The 24,133-nt window shown below is 55.3% G+C and overlaps 9 protein-coding genes across 9 annotated transcripts; 4 read left to right on the plus strand and 5 right to left on the minus strand.

Moving 5' to 3' along the window:
- Positions 1-574: 574 nt before the first annotated feature.
- CONPUDRAFT_148087 (uncharacterized protein) lies at positions 575-2,193 on the minus strand (the record flags this gene model as incomplete). Its single annotated transcript, XM_007764747.1, has 2 exons — positions 575-817; positions 877-2,193. 2 exons carry the CDS (start codon positions 2,191-2,193, stop codon positions 575-577), a joined length of 1,560 nt encoding a protein of 519 aa, XP_007762937.1.
- A 195-nt stretch (positions 2,194-2,388) lies between these two features.
- CONPUDRAFT_133643 (glycoside hydrolase family 55 protein) lies at positions 2,389-5,722 on the minus strand. The gene is made up of 14 exons (XM_007764748.1): positions 5,447-5,722; positions 5,333-5,386; positions 5,245-5,277; positions 5,006-5,185; positions 4,774-4,922; positions 4,652-4,708; positions 4,526-4,597; positions 4,402-4,463; positions 3,877-4,350; positions 3,554-3,782; positions 3,394-3,489; positions 3,096-3,329; positions 2,966-3,042; positions 2,389-2,906 (listed from the first exon to the last, which is right to left on the minus strand). The coding sequence occupies exons 1-14, from the start codon at positions 5,701-5,703 to the stop codon at positions 2,532-2,534; spliced, it is 2,349 nt and encodes a 782-aa protein (XP_007762938.1). The 5' UTR covers positions 5,704-5,722; the 3' UTR covers positions 2,389-2,531.
- A 717-nt stretch (positions 5,723-6,439) lies between these two features.
- On the plus strand, positions 6,440-7,181 carry CONPUDRAFT_148089 (uncharacterized protein; the record flags this gene model as incomplete). The annotated part of the gene is made up of 2 exons (XM_007764749.1): positions 6,440-6,686; positions 6,817-7,181. 2 exons carry the CDS (start codon positions 6,440-6,442, stop codon positions 7,179-7,181), a joined length of 612 nt encoding a protein of 203 aa, XP_007762939.1.
- Positions 7,182-7,756: 575 nt separating this feature from the next.
- Positions 7,757-10,175, plus strand: CONPUDRAFT_160873 (uncharacterized protein; the record flags this gene model as incomplete). Its single annotated transcript, XM_007764750.1, has 5 exons — positions 7,757-7,790; positions 7,847-7,866; positions 8,633-9,175; positions 9,242-9,618; positions 9,734-10,175. The coding sequence occupies 5 exons, from the start codon at positions 7,757-7,759 to the stop codon at positions 9,834-9,836; spliced, it is 1,077 nt and encodes a 358-aa protein (XP_007762940.1). The 3' UTR covers positions 9,837-10,175.
- A 167-nt stretch (positions 10,176-10,342) lies between these two features.
- On the plus strand, positions 10,343-13,878 carry CONPUDRAFT_78561 (MFS general substrate transporter). The gene is made up of 16 exons (XM_007764541.1): positions 10,343-10,428; positions 10,494-10,674; positions 10,775-10,902; positions 10,965-11,036; positions 11,101-11,118; positions 11,171-11,237; positions 11,299-11,307; positions 11,370-11,530; positions 11,743-12,165; positions 12,239-12,390; positions 12,444-12,502; positions 12,557-12,659; positions 12,717-12,751; positions 12,814-13,025; positions 13,095-13,244; positions 13,316-13,878. The coding sequence occupies exons 1-16, from the start codon at positions 10,398-10,400 to the stop codon at positions 13,495-13,497; spliced, it is 1,983 nt and encodes a 660-aa protein (XP_007762731.1). The 5' UTR covers positions 10,343-10,397; the 3' UTR covers positions 13,498-13,878.
- Positions 13,879-14,183: 305 nt separating this feature from the next.
- CONPUDRAFT_148092 (uncharacterized protein) lies at positions 14,184-14,720 on the plus strand (the record flags this gene model as incomplete). The annotated part of the gene is made up of 1 exon (XM_007764751.1): positions 14,184-14,720. One exon carries the CDS (start codon positions 14,184-14,186, stop codon positions 14,718-14,720), a length of 537 nt encoding a protein of 178 aa, XP_007762941.1.
- Positions 14,721-16,322: 1,602 nt separating this feature from the next.
- Positions 16,323-18,064, minus strand: CONPUDRAFT_148093 (uncharacterized protein; the record flags this gene model as incomplete). Its single annotated transcript, XM_007764752.1, has 3 exons — positions 16,323-16,424; positions 16,485-17,789; positions 17,843-18,064. The coding sequence occupies 3 exons, from the start codon at positions 18,062-18,064 to the stop codon at positions 16,323-16,325; spliced, it is 1,629 nt and encodes a 542-aa protein (XP_007762942.1).
- Positions 18,065-20,529: 2,465 nt separating this feature from the next.
- CONPUDRAFT_148094 (uncharacterized protein) lies at positions 20,530-21,180 on the minus strand (the record flags this gene model as incomplete). The annotated part of the gene is made up of 1 exon (XM_007764753.1): positions 20,530-21,180. One exon carries the CDS (start codon positions 21,178-21,180, stop codon positions 20,530-20,532), a length of 651 nt encoding a protein of 216 aa, XP_007762943.1.
- A 1,012-nt stretch (positions 21,181-22,192) lies between these two features.
- CONPUDRAFT_160875 (uncharacterized protein) lies at positions 22,193-23,954 on the minus strand. Its single transcript, XM_007764754.1, has 2 exons — positions 23,689-23,954; positions 22,193-23,620 (listed from the first exon to the last, which is right to left on the minus strand). The coding sequence occupies exons 1-2, from the start codon at positions 23,911-23,913 to the stop codon at positions 22,292-22,294; spliced, it is 1,554 nt and encodes a 517-aa protein (XP_007762944.1). The 5' UTR covers positions 23,914-23,954; the 3' UTR covers positions 22,193-22,291.
- Positions 23,955-24,133: the final 179 nt, after the last annotated feature.

Below are 24,133 nucleotides of genomic sequence, written 5' to 3' on the forward strand. Positions count from 1 at the left end.
CAACTTAGCCAAGGCTTCTTCAACTTCCAAATCATACAAGCCGCCTCGCGAAACTGAGCTCAGACCTTGACATGGCGAGCTGTCGAGGAACCGGCGGCAGGCACCCGTCCCCCCGCCAGCATTGCCTGTGCGTCCAAACTGAGAAAGAAAAGGAGGGCGAGATGGTAAGGTGACGTAGGATCAGCGTTCAGCTTCGTTCCACGCACACGACGCGGGCTTTGCGGGCAGCACAAAGGAACAGGGCGGAATGCGCTTGGCAGAGCCTCGCGTCGACGCGTGTCGATCCTCATCGATCGCTCAAGCCGACAAAATGCGGGAAGAGGGGCCCAAGAAGATGGTGTTCATAAGATAAATATGGGAACGTAATGGCGAGGCGGTATAACGCGAACTAGCCGCGAGCTGCAAAGTCCAAGAAAGGTGTATGAATCCAACAAGAAAAATGCAGAAACCCAAGAAAGACGCGGGAACAAGGGCGTTCCAGACCAATAACGCTGCTAACAGCAAACGCACAAGAACGATGTGAGCCGCAGAGCACCACGAGGACAAGACAAGTACACCCACATCTAAACGACACCTACGGAGCCTGCATCCACACCCTACTTTCCATCCGCACCCACTCGGGCCCATACAGCCCCAGCGAAACACTCTGCAGCCCAGCATGCTGTCTTGCAAGACACGCGACCGCGCGCCGCTGGTCCACGAGCGAGAACCGCTGCACGTCCTCGTGCTCCGAGTCCGGCAGGAGCTGCCCGAGTGCGAGCTCCTCGAGCGCGGGCGGGAGGGAGCGCGGGGACTGGAGCAGCGCGTCGATCATGCCCTGTGCGCGGTTTGCGATCAGCGGGTACGTTAGCGGAAGAATAAGACGGCGGAACGCACTGCGAATGTACGTGGGTCGCGCGGCTGCGCGCCCACGGCAGCGGTGAAGCTCGCATGATCAATGCACACCCTTCGGCCCGCCTCGGAGCCCGTCTCCTCCTCGTCGCTGTCCGCGTCCGCGTCGTCCTCCGTCGCAGGCACCGGCCGGTCGTCAAAGTCGATCTTGAGCACCCGCAGACGCGGATGCGTCTCCCTCAACACCCCAAACACATCCAAACTCGGCTCCAGCCCCCTAACCGTAACACTCAGATGCCGCAACGGCACCGCCGCGCGCCCGAACGCCCGCAGCGCCTCGACGATCGAGCCGAGATCGTGGAACTCGCCCGCGCGGTGGTGGATGTTCACGCGCTCGACGGGGCGCCCGGGGACGAGCGCGTACGCGACGTTGAGCGGGACGAACACCTCGCGCAGGCGCGGGACGACGGTGTCTGGGTCGAGATGTGCGGGGAAGAGCACGGCGGGGATGATCGAGTCGCGGCTGAGCGCGAGGCGGCGGAGGTGGGGGCACTTGTGCAGGAACGCGAAGAACACGTCTGCGGATGTCGCGCGCACGCCGGCTGTGAGCGATGTGAGGCGCTCGAAGCGCTGCGGGAGGGCGGGGCTGCGGACGAGCCACGGGAGGACGACGTCGGGGTGTCCTGCGCTGCGGCATGCGGTGAGGGCCTCGAGGCGCGCGGGGTCGACGAGCTCGATGTCGCGCGTGGTGTTGGGGAGGTTGTCGATCGTGGAGTGGTATGTGACCTCGCAGGTGCGCAGGCGGAGGAGGGGCCCGCGCGGGGCGGAGATGTTGCAGTCAGAGAGGGCGAGGTCGTCGAGGCGGGGGAGCATGGCGAGTGTGGTGCGGGCGTCGCGGTTGACCTCGATGGAGCGCAGGGAGAGGGAGGTGAGGGCGGGGAATTTGGGGAGGGAGATGAGGAAGGCGCGGAGGACGGCGTTGTAGGCTTCGAGGAAGAGGGTGTATTGGTTGACCGGGATGCGGCTCGTGTACTCGGGCAGCACTCCCGCCCATGTCCATTCGTGCACGTAAGGCAGCACACTCTGCCCTGCCTGGTCCAACGCCAGTGTGCTGTGGAAGTGAGACTGCTTCCACATCTCCAGTATCAAATCAAAGACATTGTGCGTCCCAACCATCTCGAGCTCAGGCGAGCGATAGGACAGGGAACGGTAGAGATAGCGCTGGCATATGGGGCGAAAGGACTGGCAGACGAGGGACAGGCTCTTGAGATCGTCACTTGAGCAACGAAAAAAGCACTGGTCCCAGATTTCGATGGGAAGGAAGAAGGGCTGCATGGCACGTTCAACCCACCTGGAAGCCATGTGCGCAGAAAACAAACACGCACCCGCAAGTCCTTCATCGCACGATCCACCCAAAGTCGATTCTGAATGGCCTTTACTTGAAATGTGGCATAGACGAGTCTGTTGAAGACAAGGCCACCGACGATTGCAGTTGGAGGTCAGACGTCAACAAGGCGGGGCCAACTTCAAGCGCGTCAACTGCAACAATGTCCAATTGCTCACATCACTAAAACCGTTGTATAATAACCCGCCATAGATGACCACTACACATTGAATAACCAAGGAACAAATAAGTGACTAGGTGTACCCGTCGCCACGAAAAATAACTAAACGAACGAACGTCCACACCACCCACCGCATCACAGCTCCATCTCCCACCTCTGCCAAAGCGTCGCCGTATCCTGAAACCCCTCCGAATTCGCCGTCGCATTGATCGCCGGCCTCCCCCGCACATCAAGCTGATACGTGGTGCCCACCGTCGTAAGCGAGTATATCTGCACCGTCGACGCATCGTCGACATCAAACACGTCCGTCTGGCACGTCGTGTTCGCGAGGCAGTCCTGCGTGTAGTTCTTGAAGAAGTTGTACAGCCCCGCGCCGAACACCGTCACGCCCCACGACTCGCGCACGTAGATCGCCCATGCGTCCGTTTGGTTCGCGTATGAGTGCGGGTCGTGGTATTCGGGGTGCAGGCGGAAGGGTGCGGGCGGGTTCGGGACGGGTTGGTAGTACGGCTGGCAAGTAAGGGTTTTGTGAGAATGAGGCTTGGATAGGAACGGGGAGGGGTGCTCACCGTCTCAGTCTGAGCGAACCCAATCCAATGGTTCTGCGCCTGGTGGAGGTTATACTGGTACAACGTATTGTGCTCCGCTTTATAAACCCCCATCAGTCTCTGCCTTCAAAACACACTAGCGAAGACTCACAAGCAGTCCCAATCATCCACACAGGCCCCAAACTCTCCGACAAAATCCCGCGCGCCGAAAAAATGCTCAGCTGCGTCTGGTTCACATTATCCACGTCGTGGTCCGCCGTCCAGACCCACGTGCCCTCGAGATACGCCGAGGCGGACTGCGTGAGGTGCAGCCCCAGGAACGCGGCCTGGCACTTGGGATCCAGGTTCCCCGCCGGGCACTCTTCCTGCAGGTTCGTGCCCGCGGCTGTTTATCGATAGTCGCGTTAGTGGCGTGCATGCAGAAATGGTGAGACGGGGGAGGTACTTACCACCGCCGATACGGAAGATAGTATCCCACATCCCGCACGCGCCCTGCTGACCAGCCGGCTCGTGTGCGTTCCACTCCATAATGATCGCACCGGGAGCTACACATCCCCGTACCCTACCGTCAGCCCATCCCTTGCTACCCCGCAGAAAAAGACAACACACCAGGCCCACGCGTCGTAAACAGCATATCCGAGATCTCCGTCACGCCCTGCTCCCACTCTTCGCCAACCCGCACCACAACGTGCGGATTCGCCTCGTCCGCGAACTTGGGCCCGCCGCCGATAACCTGGGACCACGCCTCGCCGACGATCTGCGTGCCCGCGGGGATGCGCAGCGTGTCCGTGACGTAGTACGCGCCCGCGTCGAAGAAGATGAGCTTGCAGCCCCACCACTACCGCCTCCCTGTCAGCATTCTCCTCCTCCGACCCGACAGCAACGATAACAAGGAGAAGAAGAGGGAAGGAAGGGAGAAGAGTAAAACACACCTCGTCAATAACCCGCTGCAGCGTCCGCGTATCATCCTGCCTCCCATCGCCCGCCGCGCCCTCGCTCTTCACACTCACCACCTCCGTATAATCCAGCCCCGCATACTGCGGATGCCCGCGCCCGTATATCTTGCCCGCGGGCGTAACCACGCTCCCCGGCTTGTTAATCGGCGGAATCGCCTGCTGCACGAAGCGCGGCGTGTCCGACGTCCCGACGTACGCGTTGCCCTGCGCCCAGTTGTCGATGTACGCGTCGTCGTCGGAGCCGCTGGAGCCGGCGAGAACAACTTCGTCGGAGCCGTAGATCCCGACGGCGACGGGCACGTTGTGCAGGCGCGCGTTGTTGAGCACCAAAGAGCCGTTGAGCTTGTGGTGCGACGGCGCGGAGTTGGACACGAATACTTTCGTGTTGGAGATTGTTGCGTCGATGATGGCTTCCGAGCCGACGCTGCCCGTGGTCAGGTTGAATGCGATCTGGCAGAGGGGAGTTCGCGGGAGCCAGGTTGGTTAGGAACTAAAGCGTACCTCGCAGTTGTTGGCTGTGACGTCTTGGAAGGTCCATCCCCAGTTCCAGAGGGCATTGACACCTGTGATAAGACGGGTTGGGTCAGAGGTTTTTGTTAAGGCAGTCCGCGAAGGAGGCACGCACCGGCGGTGACGTTGTTGAATGTAGCGTTCCGAACAGTGAACTGCTGGTTACCAACGGACATGCCGATCTTGCCTATCGCACACTTCAATCAGACCCACATCTTCACTCACACTCTTTACAACTCACCTCCATTGAAAACAAGATCGCCCATGAACCCGCCGCTTCCGGCTTCCATGTACAGACCTGCGATCGCTCCGCGTCAGTATTCTGACGAATGCAAGAGAAAGCGCGCGGGTGGTGCTACTAACCTGTGTGGTTCGTGCCCTTCTCCTGCGACATCTCAACCACGACATTGACAAGCGACGTGCTCTGCGAGACCTCCCAATGAATTCCGATCGCGCCTGCCTCGGGCTTCATCTGGCGCGTGTCGATGACGACGTTGCGGATCGAGCGGTAGCTATCCAATTCCATTCATTTCAATACCAATCACAAGTGAGCATAACCAGAGCAGAAATACGCGGGTAGAGGTGGGGCACGCACAAGCTGTCCTGGTTAATGTACCACGGCTCCGTCTCGTTCTTGACCTGCTTGCTCGGGTCCGCGTCGATGACGGCGAAGCCCCTAAAGTCCGTCGAGGCGAGCAGCGTCGGCGGGCGTTTGGCGTCGCCGATGATTTGGGTGTAGAAGTAGGCGTCGATGGCGTCGGAGACGAGGTACGTGCTGCGTTCGACGGCATGAGAATATGTTTCACGTGGAGAAAGGAGGTGGGGACGGCGTACCCTTGGGGAATGTATACGATGGCCGGGGTGAGGCTGTGGAGGGGAATGTCAGGGGGAGAAGAGCGAGCGAGTGAACGGGATCACGTACGAAGAGGACTCGCAGGTCAAGTTTCCGCACCGGTTGCCCAATGTCATCGCAGCCCTAACCCTCCGCGTCAGCCCCAAACCCTCAACTCGACGAGAAAAAAAGGAGGCAACACACTGAATGGCAGCTGTATCATCGTGCTTCCCGTCCCCGACCGCACCAAAGTCCTTGACATTGCGGAACACCTCATAGGGGTGCTCGCGCGTCTGGTTGGGGTTGAACGGCGACGAGCCCTGGTGCTTGATCGTCTCGAGCCAGTAGGGCGTGTTGGGGTCGCCGTGGCCGCTGCCCAGGGGAGCCGAGCAAGACGAGCCGAGGCCAAGGGCGAGGCCGAAGAGGGATGAAAGGGTTATAAAGGAGTGGATGGGCAGCATCGCGAGCGGCGGCGTGCCCGAGGGGTTTTAGTCTGTGTTAGTTGGGAGTAAAAGAGTGACTGAGGAACAGCCGAGCTAGTACGGGGAGTTTTAGGTGAGTGAACTGAGCCCAAATGCGTGACTGAGGGCGGGCAGGCACACGGGGTAGAAGCTGGGCAAATTTGATGATCAGGACAATGTTATGGCATGGCGTTTGGCTGTCATTGAGTTGTCCCTGTCATGCGCCCATAAAAACACTTTCATGGTTTCGCCGCGAGGGGGATAAAGCTTGAATCTTTGAGGATTCGGGGGCGACCAGCGAGAGCTAGAGAGCATGGAAATGCTAGCTTGTCTCAGTTTGTGGGCTATAGATGAGGACTTTGAACGGAGGGAAGGGACAAGGCAGAAGGACGAGAAGGTTCAAGTTCTCGGCCATGAGCCAGCTGATCCGCTAGCAAGCCGTGTTTCTCGGCAGCAACACGGTCACGTGCTTCATCATTCCAGATTGTCCCGAGTTTACCCCGCTCTTCCATCTTGCTCGTATCCCCAGACGAGGTGACGACAATGTCACTCTTGACATCGTTAGCGTTCAATGACTAGATCGTAGCAAAGTACAGCGCGTATCATTCGCTCTCTCCAAATCGTATGGCACCACTCTCACTGCAGCCTCTCTGCAACTGAAACGAAGACCTACGCTGTCTCTCTGGAAGACACCATGTGCAACTTGCTCGCACGCTGAGTCTTTTTAGCCGGCGAGATGTTTCCCGAGCTCTGCATCCTGCAACTCGTCGGACCTAACATCTCGGGACACTCGACACTGCCGCCCTGCCGCCCTTGTTCCTCAGCACTCATCTTCGCCATCTGTCCATCAAACTGCAAAGTCTCCGCCAAATCTCTCTACGACGAGCCGGAGCGCAAGCTCGCAGACAATGTTCCGTTCCTCGAGACTCCCGTAGCCAACTTCGTCAGCACGCTAAACTTGAACCACTCAAAGTTCGACTTGGGTCTACAACTTTATACGACAGATATAATGCGCTGACTCGACACTCTCAAAAAATGTCAGGTGCGGAGTGATGAATGATATCCTCCGGCGTCGCTTTGGAACCTCGACAAACTGACCTTGATTGTGCTCAGCAGCAGCCGGTGGCCTGCGAACGAACTGGCACCGCTCCCATCGGCCGAGGTCCTTGACGCTCCAGGCTGTGGACTACGATACGGGCGCGCGGGCCCCGCTTAGACTAGCCGCCGCCGCCGCCTCAACCTCGATTTCGAGCTCGGCGTGTCGACTGAAGTTGACCTGGCTAGACGCTGAAAGTTCACTCGAGCTCCACACGATCGACCCGGACATTCTATGGCCATACCCCTCCTCCGAGCCTCTCTTTGCGTTCACATCGGCGCTCGCGACCTGTACGTTCTCCGCGGGCCTCGAGGAAATCAGCATCTCGAAGCTCTACTCGGACGAAATCCTTTTCCTCACCAACTCTGGGCAGCCTCTCTAGGTCATGTACGACAATACAGAGCCGTTCGCGGGTTTTGCGAAGCTGACTCGGCTCTCCTTGACCTTTGTTGGCATCGATTGTTCTCCCTTGTCTCCGGTCTGAGTCCGAGTCCGACCGTGCCTGGTTTCTCGGTTCTTCCTAGCTGGCCGCTGCTCGAGGTCCGCCCTATGCATCTCAAGACTGTTGCGCGTGTGTCTTTTCTCCTGACTCTGCCGGGGCTGGTGACATCTCATGAACACAGATGTGGGTAACGTAACGTCTGTTATGTTTCATCTAAGCACTGTTTTCTAGGTGCAAGTACCAGTATAAAAAATTGCAGATGTACCGGTCTGATGTAGGGCGTCAAGTTATGTTCTTTTCTGTTTTCTGCCGCACAAGTGTCTTCAACCATAACGATTTCCCCCCTGTAATGTTTGTCATGTCGACTGTTTGCTTAATCCTGAAAACCCTCTAATGGCACAGGTATGATGTCTTTACGTGTATACGTACTTCTAGGAAAGCCAAGATCAGGCCTCGTTGGTCTTGAGACTCCGACGTCCTTCATAATCACGCAAATCATCACTATCGTTGCTCGCATGTCGTTCCTTTTGCCCGGCCAAGGCTACTTTAGTGAGAAGCCATCAACATCTATACTATCGACACTCACGTCATGAATTCGGCTTTAGAGGACACGGCTCTTGGTGACGTATACATCTGCGCTTACACCTTTCCAAAAAATCTAACTTGGATACCTCAAATGACAGATGTAGCTCTACTAGCAGATGAAGTTGTCCTTTGCGCATTTTCTCCGTGTTATGCTCTCAGGCACCTTCCCATTTTTGGCGGAGGGGTTCACCACAGGCAGCAACAAGCCTCGCACGCATCATTGTGCGCGACAATCTAGCGTGATTTTTTGTGTGAGGTGAGACCACCGAGTTATCTTTGTGTCTGGAGTGTAACCGTTCAAAAATGTGCCTAGCGCGTTCATTGCCTTGTTGTGAGAAAAAGAGTCTGAGTTGGACAATGCTTGTTAGCGACTGAGTAGCTATACAATCCGGGCGCGACACCCGCTAATGCGTCCATTTGAGATGATATTTCTGTAACATCGATATCTTGCTGTGATGTTTCGAGAAGAAACTGGCAAACCATGCCATGAGTCATCGCTTCGAGTGAAAGCCGAAAGCCACGATCATCTCAGGGGACAGGGGTCGGAGTTTTTACCACATTCGGGCGAAAGTCCCGCGGACAGCCGACCGAGCCACCAAAACTACTCCTCCGCCATATTCGCGCCATACGTTTGGTACAGCGTCAGCTCTCCATCTCGGCATCGTCCTTCACCTTCTCCTAAACCAGACGTAGCTCTCAACAAACAGCTTACTTCGTTCTCGTCCTTATCTATCTATGGTGCGATTCCGGTTTTACCTCCACCTACGCTACCTACGCTGACTCAGGGACTTGCATGATCCTGACAGGACGCCGACATCGAGCACCTCGTCCTCTCAGGCAAGCTCTTCGGCGGCGGCGGCTCGCGCTCGTCCTCGCCCGCGCGCTCAGAAAGCACAGACATCTCGTTCGCATCCGACATCTCAGACGACGACGAGCTCTTCCCGCCCCTCGCTCAGTCCAATGGCGGCAGCAGCGCCGCCGCCGCCGCCGAACCGGCGCAGGAGTCGATAGGCATGGGCCCAGGCCGCACGGGCGTGAAGGGCGTGATCCGCGACCGGCGCGAGGCGGCGTCGCGCGAGGCGCGGAGGCGCGCGAAGGAGGCGGAGGCGGTGAGGCGCCGGATGGAGCGTGCGAGTTTGGGCGGGAAGACGTTTCTCGAGGAGGAGCGCGAGCGGATTGCGATGGAGGCTGCGCTCGAGGGCGGCGGGAACGGGAAAGGAGTGGACCCCGTTGGGCGGCCGAGCGAGGGAAGGTTCGGGCATCTGAGGGAAGTGGGGCGCGCGGGGTTTGTGGGTGCGGTGGAGAAGGAGGAGAGGGGGGTGTGGGTGGTTGTGCATCTCTATGATTCGGTGCGTTGGGGCGCTATTTTTATTGTTGTGAGGTGGACGGTGCTCATTGGTGGGGTTTGGGTGTAGAGTTTGGACAGGTGTTACAAGCTAGATGATACGCTCGCCCGCCTCGCGCGACAGTATCCGCAGACCAAGTTCCTGCACGCCCGCGCTGCTGCGCTCGGATTTGCCTCTACGCGTTCGTCGGGACAGCCAGCGCGGACGGGGTTGAGCGTCTCTCGCGTGAGCAAGATGCCTGGGCGATTCGACGATGACGACGAGGACCCATACGACGACGGCCAGGCTGACGAGAAATACTACAGCGATGACGAGGAAGAGGAAGAGGACGTCGATACAGACATGCTCCCGACGATGCTTGTGTACCGCGACGGTGAATTGGTGCACAATTGGGTCCGCGTAGACTGGGAGGCCGGTGACGCGGGCGTCGAAGACCTGCTCTCAAGGTTCGTGTTCGCCTCTTCTATCACCCATCTGGTCGGGTGGTCTGATACACCTGACCGCTTTCTTCTGTCTTATTACTTCATCGACCGCGTTTCTGATGCGTGCACATAAACACAGGCGGCATATTATTGCCACAGGGACGGGTCGAAGCTACGGCGGATTGGGTTCGGACGAAGAGGACGAGCTGGATTGGAGCGATTCGGGCGACCTGCTGGAGTGAAGAGCTGGAGGGCATCTGATGCGTAGGGCTACGCAGGGACGCACTTTCCCGTGCGGTGGTCCCACATAGACTTGATATGAACTCGTGCCGGGTGGGCAGGCGCTCGTGTCGGAAGGGTACAGTGAGTTGCGGACCCGGGCGTGTGGAACAGGGTGCGTGATTGAGAAGTGGGTGCCATGGTCTTTTTTCTCTGGCTCGGCAATGGGTCGGGTCCGTTGGTTTGGTATGGCCAAGAGAAACATTACACGTAGGTTTCCGCGACATGATGGGTAACAAGGCGGTTCGTTCTTGCTAGTGTTCTGTTACGGGTACTGTCAATTATCATCTTGGATATGTTTTGACAAAGAAACATTGGAATTGTATGAACTTAGGAGGGTCGTCTGATGAGAAGGGAGTGAGATCGGCCGAGTGATTTGTGGTGTGACATCTTATCTGATAAATGATGGCGGGAAATGAAATTATCAGATAAAAGGCAGGCACGCCCCTTGTCGCCTTGTGGTGGATCGGCTTAGTCACCGACCACTGTCACGAACTATCACCCGCCGCTAAACGAGCTCCATAATGTCGACGAAATACTCTCTGCTCCCGTCAGGTATATATTCTCCTTATGCCCATCCCCAAGTCCAGCGCTCACCATGGACTCAAAATCATCCACAGATGACAACCCGCCTCCGTCAAACTTTCGCAACAGCATCAGGAGCGGTGACGCTGCCCTTGCCCTCGATGGTGACGCCGTAGCCGCTTTAGCCGCCGAACAAGACGCACACGTCGGAGTCAAGAGGGTCGAGGCCGCTCAGCGAGTCTACGGTCGCTACTCCCGCTGGGCTCTCTTCATCGGGTCCGTCTTCGTCTCTCACTATCGTGGTATCATGATCCAACGTCGCTTATCTTCTTCGACTTCTCGCTTCGTATGCGCATGTATCCTTGATTCTTGACAGCCTCGGACTTGCCTCGTATATCTATTCGCTCGACTCTTCGACCACCCAGGCATATCTTACCTTTGCCACCTCTGCCTTGGGCGCACACAGCCTTCTCAGTTCTGTAACTGTCGCTCAGTCCCTCATCAGTACGCTTTCCTTTTCATTCCCCCTGTTTATTATAAAGTATATGCTGACACTTTGCTCTCAGTCGCGGTGGGCAAGCCTGTCATTGCAAAGGTCGCCGACATATCCTCCCGTGGCAATGCCTTCGTTGGCGTGCGTAAGTCCCTTTAGACGCCCTGCGCACGGACCTTGCCTCACCGCCCGCTTTCGTCGCCCTCTAGTCTTCTTCTATGTCGTAGGTGTGTTATGTGAGCCGTCCCATTGGACCTCGGTGGCTGACCACAGCATCAGGTTATATCGTCATCGCGACTGCTAAGGGCATTGGCCAGCTCGCCGGGGGCATCATCCTATATGCTATGTACGCCCTCATTTCACGATGCATGCTGAGTATATGCGCTGACTGCCGTTAATTCTGCCAGTGGATATACGTAAGTTCAAACTATGACGCCTTCGAAGGTCTCCCCCTGTCTGATACCGAGCTTCTGTGCAGCAATCTCCAGCTTCTCACGCAGATCATCATCGCCGACATAACGACACTCAAGTGGCGAGGCCTCGTCAGCTCGATGGTCTCATTGCCTTTCCTCTTCAACTCGTTCATTGGGTCCAACATCTCCACCGCGGTCCTCGAGCACCTCAGTTGGCGATGGGGCTGTACGTGTGCCCTACCCTGCTCGTGAGACACGCAAACCTAACCTTATTTCTAATTTTGCCTTTCATATCCCAATGCCCTTGCCCCAACTCACCCCGACCCAAACACTCGGGTTCATACGCACTTTGACGCTCGCGTGCACCATGCGACTCTGGATCCCTGACCCCCGGAACACGGAAACACCAACATGGAAACACCACGTCACGCCACGCAGACGCGATGTTCGCCTTCCTCGTCCCCATCGCGCTCTCCCCGCTCATCGTCACCCTCCTCTGGGCCGAGCGCAAGACGAAGAAACTCGTCGCGGAGGACCTCGCCATCGCGCGCGCCGCACAGGAGTCGCTCAGCCGCATCCACTCGCGCGCCGTCTCGCGCGCCACCGGTGGCGCGTACGGCGCCGCGGGCAGCAGCCGCCCCGTGAGCCGCGTGTCGCACGCGCACGAGACCGTGCAGGTCGACGACAGCCATTCGCCGGTGCACCCGGTGCGGCAGAATGTGTGGGCGACGCGCTGGGAGACGTTTTTGCGCGTCGCGGAGCAGATGGACGCTGTGGGGCTGGTGCTGCTCGGCGCGGCGGTGTCGCTGATCTTGTTGCCGCTGACGCTGAGTCAGGCGTCGGCTGGGAGCTGGAAGAGTCGTACGTGGCTTTGCTTTACGTCTGTTGAGTGCCGGGACTGTTGTGTGCTGAATGTGTTTTTGTTGTGCTGTAGCGGGGATTATCACTATGCTGTGTATTGGTGTCGTCTCTCTGTTCGTCTTTGGATGGTGGGACTTCAACAAGGCGTCGCGCCCGGTCCTGCCGAAGCGGTTCGTGTTCAACCGGAGTGTGGCCGGGGCGGCGTTGATTGGATTCTTTGACTTTGTGAGTGCCATCTGATATACCCTCGAGAACAGGAATTGAATTTAAGTTGTCAGGCCTCGTACTTCCTGACATATGTGTACTTGTACTCGTTTGTCCTTGTCGTCAAGCCCTGGTAAGCATTCGGCAGGCTCGATTCCTCACAGCACGTTGGGTTCATATGATATAGGTCGCTCATCAATGCCACGTACTTTATGCAAACGCAAAACGTGGCTCTGACTTTGTTCGGTATCATCGCCGGTCTGACGATGCGATTCATGCACCGCTACAAGGTACGTGGTTCCTTGGTCCCCTCATTCTGCCTCAACTAAGTGTTTTGTGAATCTTAGTATGTGCTGCTCTTCGGTCTGTGCATCCGCCTCGTGTACGTCCCACTCTTTCACCCCTCACTCCTGTTCCCTATCTAACGATCGTGCTATTCGATAGCGGCGTCGGCTTGATGATCCACTCACGCGGGGCGAACGGCTCCGATGCCGAGCTCGTCATGACGCAGGTTCTCCAGGGCTTTGGCGGTGGGCTGGCCTCGATCTCGGCGCAGGTCGGCGCGCAGGCGTCTGTGCCGCACACGGATGTGGCGATGGTCACTGCGGTTGTGCTGCTGCTCACGGAGATTGGCGGTGCTGTCGGGAACGCGTGTGGTGCGTGCATCCGCGCGATTTTGATGAGACTGGGAAGCTAATATATGCGTATGTGTGTGTGTGGTGTAGCGGGTGCGATCTGGAGCAACTCGATGCCCGAGAACCTCGCCAAGTATCTGCCTGAGCTGTCCGATGAGCAGCGCAAGGCGCTCTATGGGAGCATCACGGACGTGGTGAAGTACCCGCGCGGCGATCCGATTCGCGAGGGCGTTATTCTCGGTCCGTCGTCTCCCCCTTGTTCTATGTCGAACGCTTTGCGCCGATCGCTGACTTTGCGTTGCGTTGTGTAGCTTACGACGACACGATGAAGACGATGATCCTGATCGCGACGGTGCTCAGCGTCATACCGATCCTCCTTGCGTTCATCATGCCGAACTGGTACCTCGGCGACGCCCAGAACGCGATCACGGAGACGGATCTGATGGGCAACTACGCGGACGAGGACCAGAGCTCGATTGATTCCGAGGCGTAGCTGCGCTCGATCGCGTGTGGATCGGGCTCGATGCCTGCTTCATCTCTGTCTGTCTGTCAAGCATTCACTAAAGACGGCTGCAACGCCTGGCTAATGAACGCATTCGCATCTCTCCTCTCCCTCTCTGTCTCTGCTACGCTGTCCTGGAAGCATACTCCCGTAGACCACCTGTGTGCGACCGACCGGCTGGTTGCTTTATCGTCGTCGGTCCAGGGGTGTTGGCCACCGTGCTGCTTGCTGCATATCTACATAGTGTCTTGTTTAGTTTTCTGACTTTTTGTCGAATCTGCTGTCTCTGTTTGTGTTTCTGTCCTCGTACGTACGTTCTCTTGCATCGTTCGCTTTGCTTTGTACTAGTTAGATAATGATCATACAATGTTTTGAAATAGTGGGTTTGTTATTGGCCTTGTGCGAGGTGTTCGTGTCCTCGTGAAGATGGTAAGCTCGGGCGAAGCGCGGCGGGTGGTCTTGTTTTAGGTGGCATGAGTTTGGAAAGGACTCAGGCGTTGCACCGGTATGTACCTCGAGACCCGTACCGCTCGCTCGTACTGCACGCCTCGCCCCTGCCGCTACCCATGCTCCCCTGCCAAGCTTCCTGCACACCGTCGAGCCGTTCCCGCACAGCGCGACCTTGTCCGTATTCTCCGTGCTGAGCATGAGCGGTCGCAACTCTGTCACGGGGTACAATGCGTACGTCACAATGCGTACATCACAAGGCGTCGCCGTCGCATTACGGTAGCACGCCCGCGCTAGCGCTACGCCCGACGCTGTCGAACAGCTCACATGGTTCTTCCTCTGGATACGCCTACCACCATCAGCAGCAGCAGCACTCCGCAGCGGCGTACTCGGTCGGCACGTTCCCGGTGACCAACTCGCAGCGGGAGAGGGAGAAGCTGTGGAAGAAGGGCTGGCTGCTGCATATGGGCGAAGGCGTGTTCGAGCTCGTCGAGGAGCCGGTTGCGTACGAGTATCAGCCGATGGCAAGGCCGGGGAAGACTTGCAGCTCCAGGAACGCCGCGACCGGGTCCTGGGATGGCGGGTATGCCCCTGATAGCGTATCCGAGCGCTGCGGACCCTCGAAAAAGTCGTCCCAGTTCTTCGCGACCGCCAGCGCCTTGCCCGCCGAGCGCGACTGGGGCGTGTGTGGTGCGTTCTTGTTTGGCGTCGATGGCCCTGCCTCAGCCCAGCTCGCGAGCGCGAGCGGGTGCGAGATGGATCGTTGAGCATAGTGACGACGAGTCTACTTATGTTGGCGCGAGGCGGGAGATATGTTCTGGGTCAGCACCGATATCGATGGCCACTACCTTGTGCTCGCGATTATACTTGTACTCGTGCCGTAGAAGAAAACGGATCTCGGACGTCGCTGGTACAAACAAAACTACATGAGCAATACTTGCAGCAGCAGTCTGTCATATTCAGTCCAGCGGGATCATAAGATGTTCCTCAAGGGTTATTATGCCTTTCCGGACGCGATCCTATTTCTGTCAGGTGCGACTTTCCGTGAACGTTACGTTACATCCGCATGCTGAAACGTCAACGTAGATGGATCTCGTTGAATCGCCAATGTTCACTCCTCCCATCATCGCCCTCTAAATTGCCATGGAAAAGGTTTAATGCCTCCTCTCGCTCTCGATAACCGGCTCACGACCCTTCTCAAGACTGATAATACGACCATAAGGATATTACATTAAGTAGCAACTGTATCGATATGTTGCCTTCGCTCTATGGTACGAACATGTCCTCGCTGAGTGAACGTCCAGCCACTCACGTCCTCCGCCATGTAGGTATGTTCGCTTGCAGCCTCTCTTCGTAGTGGGATTCCGATCACTGATCTGCACGATGCAAGGTTGGACGCGAAATTCATTTAGCTTCTCAATACGCTTAGTCAGAAATAAGTCAAGCGCATGCATGCCAGCACGCTTAGCTTAGCATTTACCGAAGACTTCATCTCCACAACTTGGATAGCTCGGACCCAGTCGACGTCAAGCAAATGCACTACCCGATACAAATGGTCTTGCTAACGAGTTGACGAGTCTCGCGAATTCCACGGTCGCAGTGCGGGTACAGGAAATGTCACCGCAAACAGCTGTTTTCAGGTATGCTCCGAAACAATTCTTTCATCGTGCATAGAAGAGCTGACACGGTGGCTACATCTACATGCCACCTCTGGTGTTGTACACTTCGTGCACTCCCGGACGCTCCTTCTTCATGATTCGCACTAATAAAGCATGCGGACGCGCTGTCCCAACAAGACTTCGGTGATCTTACATCCCATGCTTTCGTATGGACCATGGCGGTACGACGTATGCTCTCGACTGAGTATCTCTACTCGTGCTTGGTAGCCCGCGACGCTTCTGGCAACTACGGTTCACTCCTATCTATATGCAATTCCTGTCCCCTACCCGGCGGTACACTGACGTCCTCGGTCCTTGCCATCTCGCCATTTGAAGTACATATGAGATACGGCGTTCGACGCGGAGAAGTACAATGGCTAAAAGTACCTTCATCTGCTTTGCAGGGTGTCGATGACGTGGACAACTCGATGTTCGACCGTGTCAAAGTTGGGATTACTGAGGTCAAGTAGGGCAAGCACACTCAAAAGCGGGCGAGATACGCTACTCGAGCCAGTCGACTTAAGTTTCTTGTTCAGGTCTTCTTTTTGCTCAGGATTGCTTTAAGTACTATTGTATCAATGAGATAGCATGCTCAAGGTTTGTATGGATTTGTACTGACAAAACTTTCACCGCTAAATTGCTTATTCAGGTTAGCGGCTTTACACACGAACGCTAGAATATGCTCCAAGTTTCGCTACTCCTAATGGCCCACTACCACTCTTCCTCGGAGCCGCTTTCGGAGGTGCCCCAGTCAGCCAAAAACGCTGCAAGAGAATCGTCGATGCGAGGCCCCGTTACGCAGGAGGGCAAGCGCTGTTGTAGTTCGGGCCATGTCAATCTACTAACGAAACCGTCTTTCTCTCGACGTATCACCTGCGCATCCTTGACTGCACGACCTATCCGCCCTAACTCTGAGTTGAGCATGCAGATCCTGACGTACGGCGCGAGCTGAGCGATAGCCACGCAGAAGAAGAGTTCATCTTCTATGTCCGAATCAAGGAGATTAAACGCTGCAAGCATGGCGTGACCGATGCCGTAGGTGCTGTCTAGCGTGCCGAGTTGTCGCTCAGCGCCATTGTAATTGGACCAAGGCACGGTGATGGCGATTGCTAGCTCATACAGCTGGGTGCAGTTGCTCAGCAGGCTGCGAAGCCCGTCGAGCGTGATCTTTGGCTGAGTATTCCAACAGGCTTCTTCGTTGAACTTGAGTATCTCCAGATGCGGCCATGCACGCGCCATCTCCTGGACGTCGGCGTCCGTGAAGTAAACCTGGTGGGTAACATTGAGGATAGCTTTTCTGAGAAAGACTGAACGCAGGAGTGGCCTGATCAACGTGAGTGCTAGCTCGCTAACTTCGGTATCCTCATCTTCGATATCGTCATCAATCTGAGCGGTAAGAGAGATAGATTGCAAGTCGAAGTGGGAGTAGGACGAGAGGATAGAGCAGCACTCTCTGACGTCCTCTAGAAGGGGCAGCTCTACAAATTGGATCGACGCTGAGAGTGGTCGTCGCTCGTGTTCTCCATGCTTGCTGCTGATAGCTCTCAAGAGCTCTATCGCATTCCCAGGTCTACCGTAGGTAGATGGATCGACGCTAAGTGAGATAGAAGAGAGAGCGGGAAAGGGAAGGGAGCCTAGGGCCAATGAGTGGCTCCTGTCGAAACCGAATCGTGTTTCAATGGAGACGTGTTCAAGACGAGGTAAGAGCGACAGTCCTCGCCCAAATCGTTCCTGAAAAATCGGGCCATTGTATGATTTGAGGTTCTCTAACTCCCGAATCATATCTGAAAATACAGCCTTGTCGTCATTCGGCCACCCGTGTAGCTGAGATAAATCCAAGGACTCGAGTACCGGGCAGCGTTTAGGAACTACTTTTATGAAGTCCCACCCACTTTCACCAAAGGAGTTGACCTTGAGAAATTGCAATTTGGGAACTAAGAACACTTGAAGTATGAGCCAGGGGGTGGTACTGTGGCCGTAGTAGTCTTTGCGAGGAAGGTGGAGGCGTATGAGCCGAGGGATAGCCTGCTCGACGTGGGACTGCGAGGGGAAGATCGATGATAGTATGCAAATCTCGACACCTCCCGCGTTGTCTAGGTACAGTTCGCGCACGCTAAAAGTGCGCCTATAGAAACTATCCCAGTCCGAGGCAGTCATCAGCTCGCTTTTGAACTTAACCTGGATTACACACTGTCATACACCAACAACGGCATGGAAAAGGAGACACTTACGATCGCCTTATCACTTATGCCTATCTTCAAGATCGTACGCGACGGCAAAGCATCAAAGAGAGCCTTTACAGGGACTGAAGCCCAGAGCTCGTCTGACGATTCGTCCCGGAATGCTTTGGACGTTCTCGCCAGCGACGCCAGTGCTTTCCTTGTTTCCCAAACATCCCAGCCTGTGCAGTACTTGCATATCTCGCGTATGGTTTCCGGAGGGAGTATCTTCATGTGTGGTTATGGCGCGTGTCGACTTTCGAGGGACGAGAAGAAGACGATTCTATGTAGGTGGGTGAAGCAGTAGGCTTCTCTGCAGAGGCGATGCGTGTGTCGGGAAGCCACACCGACGCCGGTGGTTCAATTTCGCGTACCAGACGTAGGACCCCCGAATATCAGCACTGAGGCATGGTGCCGATCCGGACACGAATTTCCTTTTTTGGACACCTAGGCCAGGTGATTTTTCCGGACATTTAGGCCCATTTTGGGGAGTTTGAGCCGGATTTACGACCTATGCCGGGTCCAGGATACGGACATTTGAGCTGGCGCGTGAGGGAGGCCGGGTGCGCGTCCGGACAAATCAAGGGGGCGGTGCCACGAGGAGTTTTGGTCCACAATGGACCATGACTACCCTAATGCAATGTTGGTCTCCCAATCCTCTGGGACTCAGCAGGCGTGCGGCACGGTCCAGCTGTTTACATAATAACATTCTTACGAATAAGCCCTGCCCAAAATCCGTCCGAAAGTGATCCCGCGCCAGTTAACCTGAATGGTCCCATCCATTAGTAGCATTTTTTCCTAGCCTCATGCAAGGGCATCTAACCCTTACTTGAAATTGGGATTGTACTGATTGTGTGCTGTGAAGTGAATGGTGTATTACTAATCCTCGTCGTCGCCGTCGTCGGCGGCGGTGTTGGTGAGGGGGGCGTCCTCGATCTATGTAGTCATATACGCAAACATCGGGAAAGATAATATGGCCCTGTGGCGGAATGGATAAGTATCTATGCACATTAACCTTTTTGCGACAATACCACGAGGTCTTGGGTTCGAACCGTCCTCGTGCCATGTTCACAAAACCCCATTATCACAACAAATAAAACCATATTTGAAGTGCAGCATCTACCAAATCATTGATTAGAGCAAAAAATCAAGCTTTTACTCTCTAAAAACCGCTTTTAGACAAGCCAGATGCCACAATCCGGACATCAGGCCAAAATTTGCCAATTTTGAGGCCAGATCCCAGTTTCCGGACATTTTCCGACCAGCAGCGGAAGGCCAGGTGATTTTTCCGGACATTTTGGGGGGTTTTGACACCCTTTATACGGACATTTTCGGAGGGGTCGGCACCATGCCTCAGTACTGATATTCGGGGGTCCTCCAGACGTCACTACATGTAAACGCGTCCGAAATTAGACGCGCGTTCTCGCGGTCCCAGCGTTGACGTGTTGACGCGTCACGTCGTCAGATTTTTCACTGTATGCATGCAAGACCTGATGGAACAGGCAAGTGCTGAAATTTGGTAGTTTCGACTGTAGTCCTGTATCTAGATTTGTACGCTAGGCAATGCGTCAGTCTTCAGTGCTATCGTCAGTACTACTACTAACAGTACTATCGACATCATCTTTAGAACTATTATCATCGTCCATTGGGATGAGCGGCGTCAAGCACTCTTCCACTTCTTTCCAGCTCCATGCGCTGATACCACCTTGCCGCTCTCGACACATTTCCTGCACTTCCTTCATCGGTTTATTGAAGCAGTCTATTGCAACGCTAGGCGCTAGCTTTGAGACGACTACGGAGAAGAGGAAAGCATCCTCAACCTCCGAGTTGAGGAGATTGAACTCGGTAAGAGCGACGTTCGTGGTACTGATTGTTTGGTCCAGCCGGTCAAGTGACCACTTTTCGTGGCGACAGCTAGTCGACGCAGCGACGCGCATAGCCAGAGCAAGTTCGGACAGGCGCGGACAGTCGGAGACAAGAGCTCGTAGGCCATGCAGTGCACTCAAGATAGGATCAATTGCGTGACGATCTATGGCGACCAGTCTGGTCGCTTCGGTTGGAAGGCCCAGGTACACAGCGCGTCAATGAATAAGTAGTCCGGTTTCCGATATTCAGTCGGACTTTGTACGCTTTGTGAGCTCAGTCGTCGTTCGACAAACCCACGCGCGAATCGAGTTTGCCTCGCCATAGCAGCACACTTCTTGGATTCTAGTACCTCGATGACGGTACGGGAGGGACTAATCAAGTCTGTCGGTGTCATGTAGGGACGTTGGATTTCTCCACTGTGCAACGCGTTCAGTGCTCTGTTCTCTTGAAGACACTGTAAAAGGCACCATGCGTAGTCTATGTCAAGACCTGCCCCACGTCGATATAAAGGCTCGAAGCTACACTTGCGCTTCAGGTCCGCACCATCGGGTTCGGCTCCAGTCGCTTTTGTTGAACCATCGAGCCGCGTGTTGGTCCCTAGCTGGATTGTACGACTGATAAACCTCAGATCCGGATCCATTTCGATGCAATCCATGCTTCGTTTAGAGAGTGCATTGGAAACGATTCTGATCTAACTAATCGACTTCGACTGCTTCGTAATTTACAGGAGATGAACTGAACACTACAAGGGACTTCCGGCTTCAGACTGCTTCACAGAATCCTAAGAATACATCCCATCGTAAAGTCCGGTTTATCAGGGGAATACGTATCTCTCAGAGAGATAGGAGAGGGCCATCCATTCTACTCCACCTCACCCGGGGGACAAGTCGACGGAACAGAGGGACGTGCGACCATCGCTCGACCGACTTGAGTGCGGTGATGCAGTTATTGGTCGGTAGACTGTGAAACTCCGGCTCTCTCCATAACGCCGGAATCTCGTCTTCCTCGACAACGATGTCGATGGATATCGTGGTCAGCATGGAAAGGGCCTGAATGATACGTGCGAACCACGTGAGGTTAAGGGTAAACGGGGCGACTTTGAGGGTCTCGAGAAGCCGCCAGTGAAGGACAAGGTCAAAGAGTATGTCACGATTTCCACCGAGGACGTTGATGTTTCCGAACTCAAGCGATAAACGTGTTAATGTTGAGAGGGCTGTGAGGGGAAGAATATCCCGATAAGTGACTACAGAAGAATCTTCGGGCTCTCTATCATAACTGCGAATGTCTATGCCAAGGGGATGGGTAGAAGATGGGCAGGCTGTTGCCAATGCAGAGGTAAACAAATATAACGGCGAATTGCTGGATGAATACGTGGGAAGCATATCAACCTTGATGCTGCTCACTTGCGCTCCGAAAGACCCATGAGGCCCTTTGGCCATGCCCGCTAGCCTTGTGAGCGCGCGCCCAACGGTATTGTACTCCATCGCTTCCAAAATCAGTGACTTCGGGAGTCGAAAGGCTGAACCTCGGCTTTTCAACCAGGTGGAATCTTTGAACACCTGGATGCTCAGTGAGTCTAGACGCGGAAGGGACGCATAGTGCTCCAAAATGGTCTCGTTAACTGGGCCGCAAGATACCATGCGCAGGTTATGGAGCCCACATATAATCGCAACCAGCTCGGGGGTCGGGTCAGCGGGTTCGTCAAATGAACTCTCGAGATCGTGGAATTTGACAAGTAGCGTTCCAAGGCGGGGGGAAAGCACTGCAAGCCGAGGAGCAAGCTTTGAGAATTCTCTGGCATTGAAGCTTGAAGTCGCAAAAGGAGAGTCGCAGGTGACGAAGCTGGCTGCCGAACGCAATGGAATGGAGGATCTTGATATCACGGTCGCCGGCGGAGTCAACATGTATGAAGTGGAGGCTGGCGAACATGTTCCCGGAAGGTAAAGGGCAGGCTGATAAAGCGTCGACAACATTTTCAGAAAGGGAAATCCGTGCACTACCCCAATTATCCCGTAAGTGAACCCGCTGGACCCGTGAAGTGTACGTTGCCAGTAGCCCCCAATCACTTGGCAGCATAGGGCGTTTGAAGTCCTGTTTATCAGAGTCATTGCGTAAGCGATGGTTAACGTTATACGGAACGTGCTTGTACTCACTAACGTCAGGAATTTAAGCCTGTCACCCGTCGATGAGATATTCCACAAGTCTCCAGGCAAACATCGTAGAATATCGGAAAGGTAGTTGATCTCTTCATATAGCGCATCAAGGGCCGGATCTTTGAAGTACTTAGACACTCTAGCAAACCGGCGCAGGTCGGCCTTGCTGTCGAGATGGAGAAGAAACTGTCCAATGAGCTCGTGGACATGAAAGACAGGGTGCATCCTGGGCCTGAGCGCTGAGCGAGTGAGTTGCGATGGGACAGGCTTCAGGCAGCGCAATCAAGCACACCGAAAACACGCGGTGACCTCGTTATGTGAAGTGCTTTGTCAGCTTTTCAGAGGGAAAAAATAAAGATAACCGAACGTCTACAAAACGCATCTGACTTGGTATCGTACTAGTGCTATCCAATGCATCCTCTCCTCACGCCAACAGCCTGCCCTACGCCGTCCGCGAAACCACTGCGATATTGCTCCAGAACCACCTCGCGCGCGGCATGAGCCTCTGGAAGAGAGGCTCGTACCTCCGCAGGCTGCTCCACTCGTACCTTTCGCCGAATGTCATGCTCCGGATGCGATCGTTGCTCGGCAGCGCTTTGAACGTCTCCTCCTGGGACAAGTCCTCGAGCTCGGTATCCGACACGATGACGTCGACAGAGAGGATAGATAGTTTTGTTAGGGCCCGAAGGATATGGACGAGCGTGGCGATGTCGAGGTGGAGAGGACGCGCTTCGAGGATCTCGAGTAGCGGCCAGCTAGGGAGGAGATCGAAGAATTTAGAGGCATCACGGGGGAGGAAGGGAATGAACACGAAGGAGAGGGAAAGTCGAGTGAGCTTCGAGAATGCCGCAAGCGGCCGCAAGTCGTCGTAAGTGATTGGGGTTAACAGTTGAAGCGGCGGGATCGTCATGGCCCCGTTTGGCGAGCGGTTCGAGATGATAATCTCCTGGAGATGTGTGGGGGACGTGCAGGACGCGAGTGCGGAAGTAAAGACAGACAGGCTCCCGCCCGTGGCAAGCACCCAGAGTACCTCCAGCCCAACTGTGCGCAGCTCGAGCACGGGTGAGTCGCTGAGCTGGTCGGGTCTGCGCGCCGAGTCGGCCAGTTTCCTAAGTGCGAGGGTGGCTGTTTCGTACTCCGCAGCTTGAAGCGTTAGTGAAGTGAGCTTGGGGACCGAGATGACTGACGACGGGCTAGATAGCCACCCGCATTCTTTGAACACCATCAGGGTCAACGTGCTGAGTTTTGGAAGAGATGCCAAGTGGGCGAGGATCCATTCGCTCATAGGCCCGGAGCCGATGCGTTGAAGATTGTTCATCTGGCAAAGGACACTCGCCATGTCCGCAGTGGGTTTGAGGAGTTCGATGGAGAGCTGTCCAGGGGTAGTCTCCACATTTGAGGAGAAGTCAATGACTAGTGTCTCGAGAAGTGGAGAGAGGTAGGGGAGGTAGGGGATGTGTTTGTAGACGTCGTCGACAAAGACCTTACACGGGCTGATGTAGAGATGGCGAAGTCGCTCACCAAGCAGAAAGGGCTGCAACATCGAAACCCCCGCTCGTTCCGGCCCGATAAGCCGGAGGGTGTGTAGCTTGGGGAACATCGTACCTGGAAAGGCACAGCGGGCGAGAGCGTAGCAGACTGTATCCTCCAGAAGAGCATAGGGCTTCGTGTCGGTTTCCGAGAGATCCCAGGTGATTTGAAGAGAGCGGACGCGTGAAGTGTATTTTGATAAGGTGTGCCAGTCGCCCGATGTCATGTTGCGCTTCAAAAACTGAAGGTGCGAGGCAATGCCGCCACCATCAGCAAATAGACACGCAGTAGGAGACAGCATGCACGGACCAGCATTGGCATGTTCAGAGTAGGCTTGTATATCTGATACGAAAAAAGATTTCCAGGCATACACTTCAAGAGGTTGCAAAAGTCGTCGACATCTCCGTAAAGCGCGTCAAGCGCTGGATCTTGAAATGCGCGGCAAACCGCTGCGAGACTGGCGTAAGCGCTCCTCTTGTTGATGAGGTGGAAGATATATTCTCTGAGCTCCGGTATCTGCAGGACTCGATGCATCTTTTAGCATGGCCTGCAGTGTGCCTGGAGCTGGTGACGACGGTGGAGGACGATTACAAGACGCGACGCGACAATTTTGAGTTTATTAGCGAGATCGCGGGAAAACTTCATCGGCCTAGCCTACATGTCCTCTTTATCCACCACGTCATTTGCTCACGATTATCCTCCGCCTAGTACATGTCTGCATGACGATGGATAGAATACGAAGTCTTACTTTCTT

The sequence above is a fragment of the Coniophora puteana genome (assembly GCF_000271625.1).
Source record: "Coniophora puteana RWD-64-598 SS2 unplaced genomic scaffold CONPUscaffold_1, whole genome shotgun sequence".
Lineage (NCBI taxonomy): Eukaryota > Fungi > Basidiomycota > Agaricomycetes > Boletales > Coniophoraceae > Coniophora > Coniophora puteana.

Excerpts from the sequence above, each read along its gene's own strand:
- CONPUDRAFT_133643 (XM_007764748.1), bottom strand. The coding sequence starts at position 5,703 with ATGCTGCCCATCCACTCCTTTATAACCCTTTCATCCCTCTTCGGCCTC. Across the intron at positions 3,783-3,876 it reads TGCAGCGGGTTATTGACGAG|TGGTGGGGCTGCAAGCTCAT; the intron begins GTGTGTTTTACT and ends GGGAGGCGGTAG. Across the intron at positions 3,330-3,393 it reads TATCTTCCGTATCGGCGGTG|CCGCGGGCACGAACCTGCAG; the intron begins GTAAGTACCTCC and ends ATCGATAAACAG.
- CONPUDRAFT_78561 (XM_007764541.1), top strand. The coding sequence starts at position 10,398 with ATGTCGACGAAATACTCTCTGCTCCCGTCAG. Across the intron at positions 11,531-11,742 it reads CCTCAGTTGGCGATGGGGCT|ACGCGATGTTCGCCTTCCTC; the intron begins GTACGTGTGCCC and ends CACGCCACGCAG. Across the intron at positions 13,026-13,094 it reads TGCTGTCGGGAACGCGTGTG|CGGGTGCGATCTGGAGCAAC; the intron begins GTGCGTGCATCC and ends TGTGTGGTGTAG.
- CONPUDRAFT_160875 (XM_007764754.1), bottom strand. The coding sequence starts at position 23,913 with ATGCATCGAGTCCTGCAGATACCGGAGCTCAGAGAATATATCTTCCAC. Across the intron at positions 23,621-23,688 it reads CTCTGAACATGCCAATGCTG|TTTTTGAAGCGCAACATGAC; the intron begins GTCCGTGCATGC and ends TCGCACCTTCAG.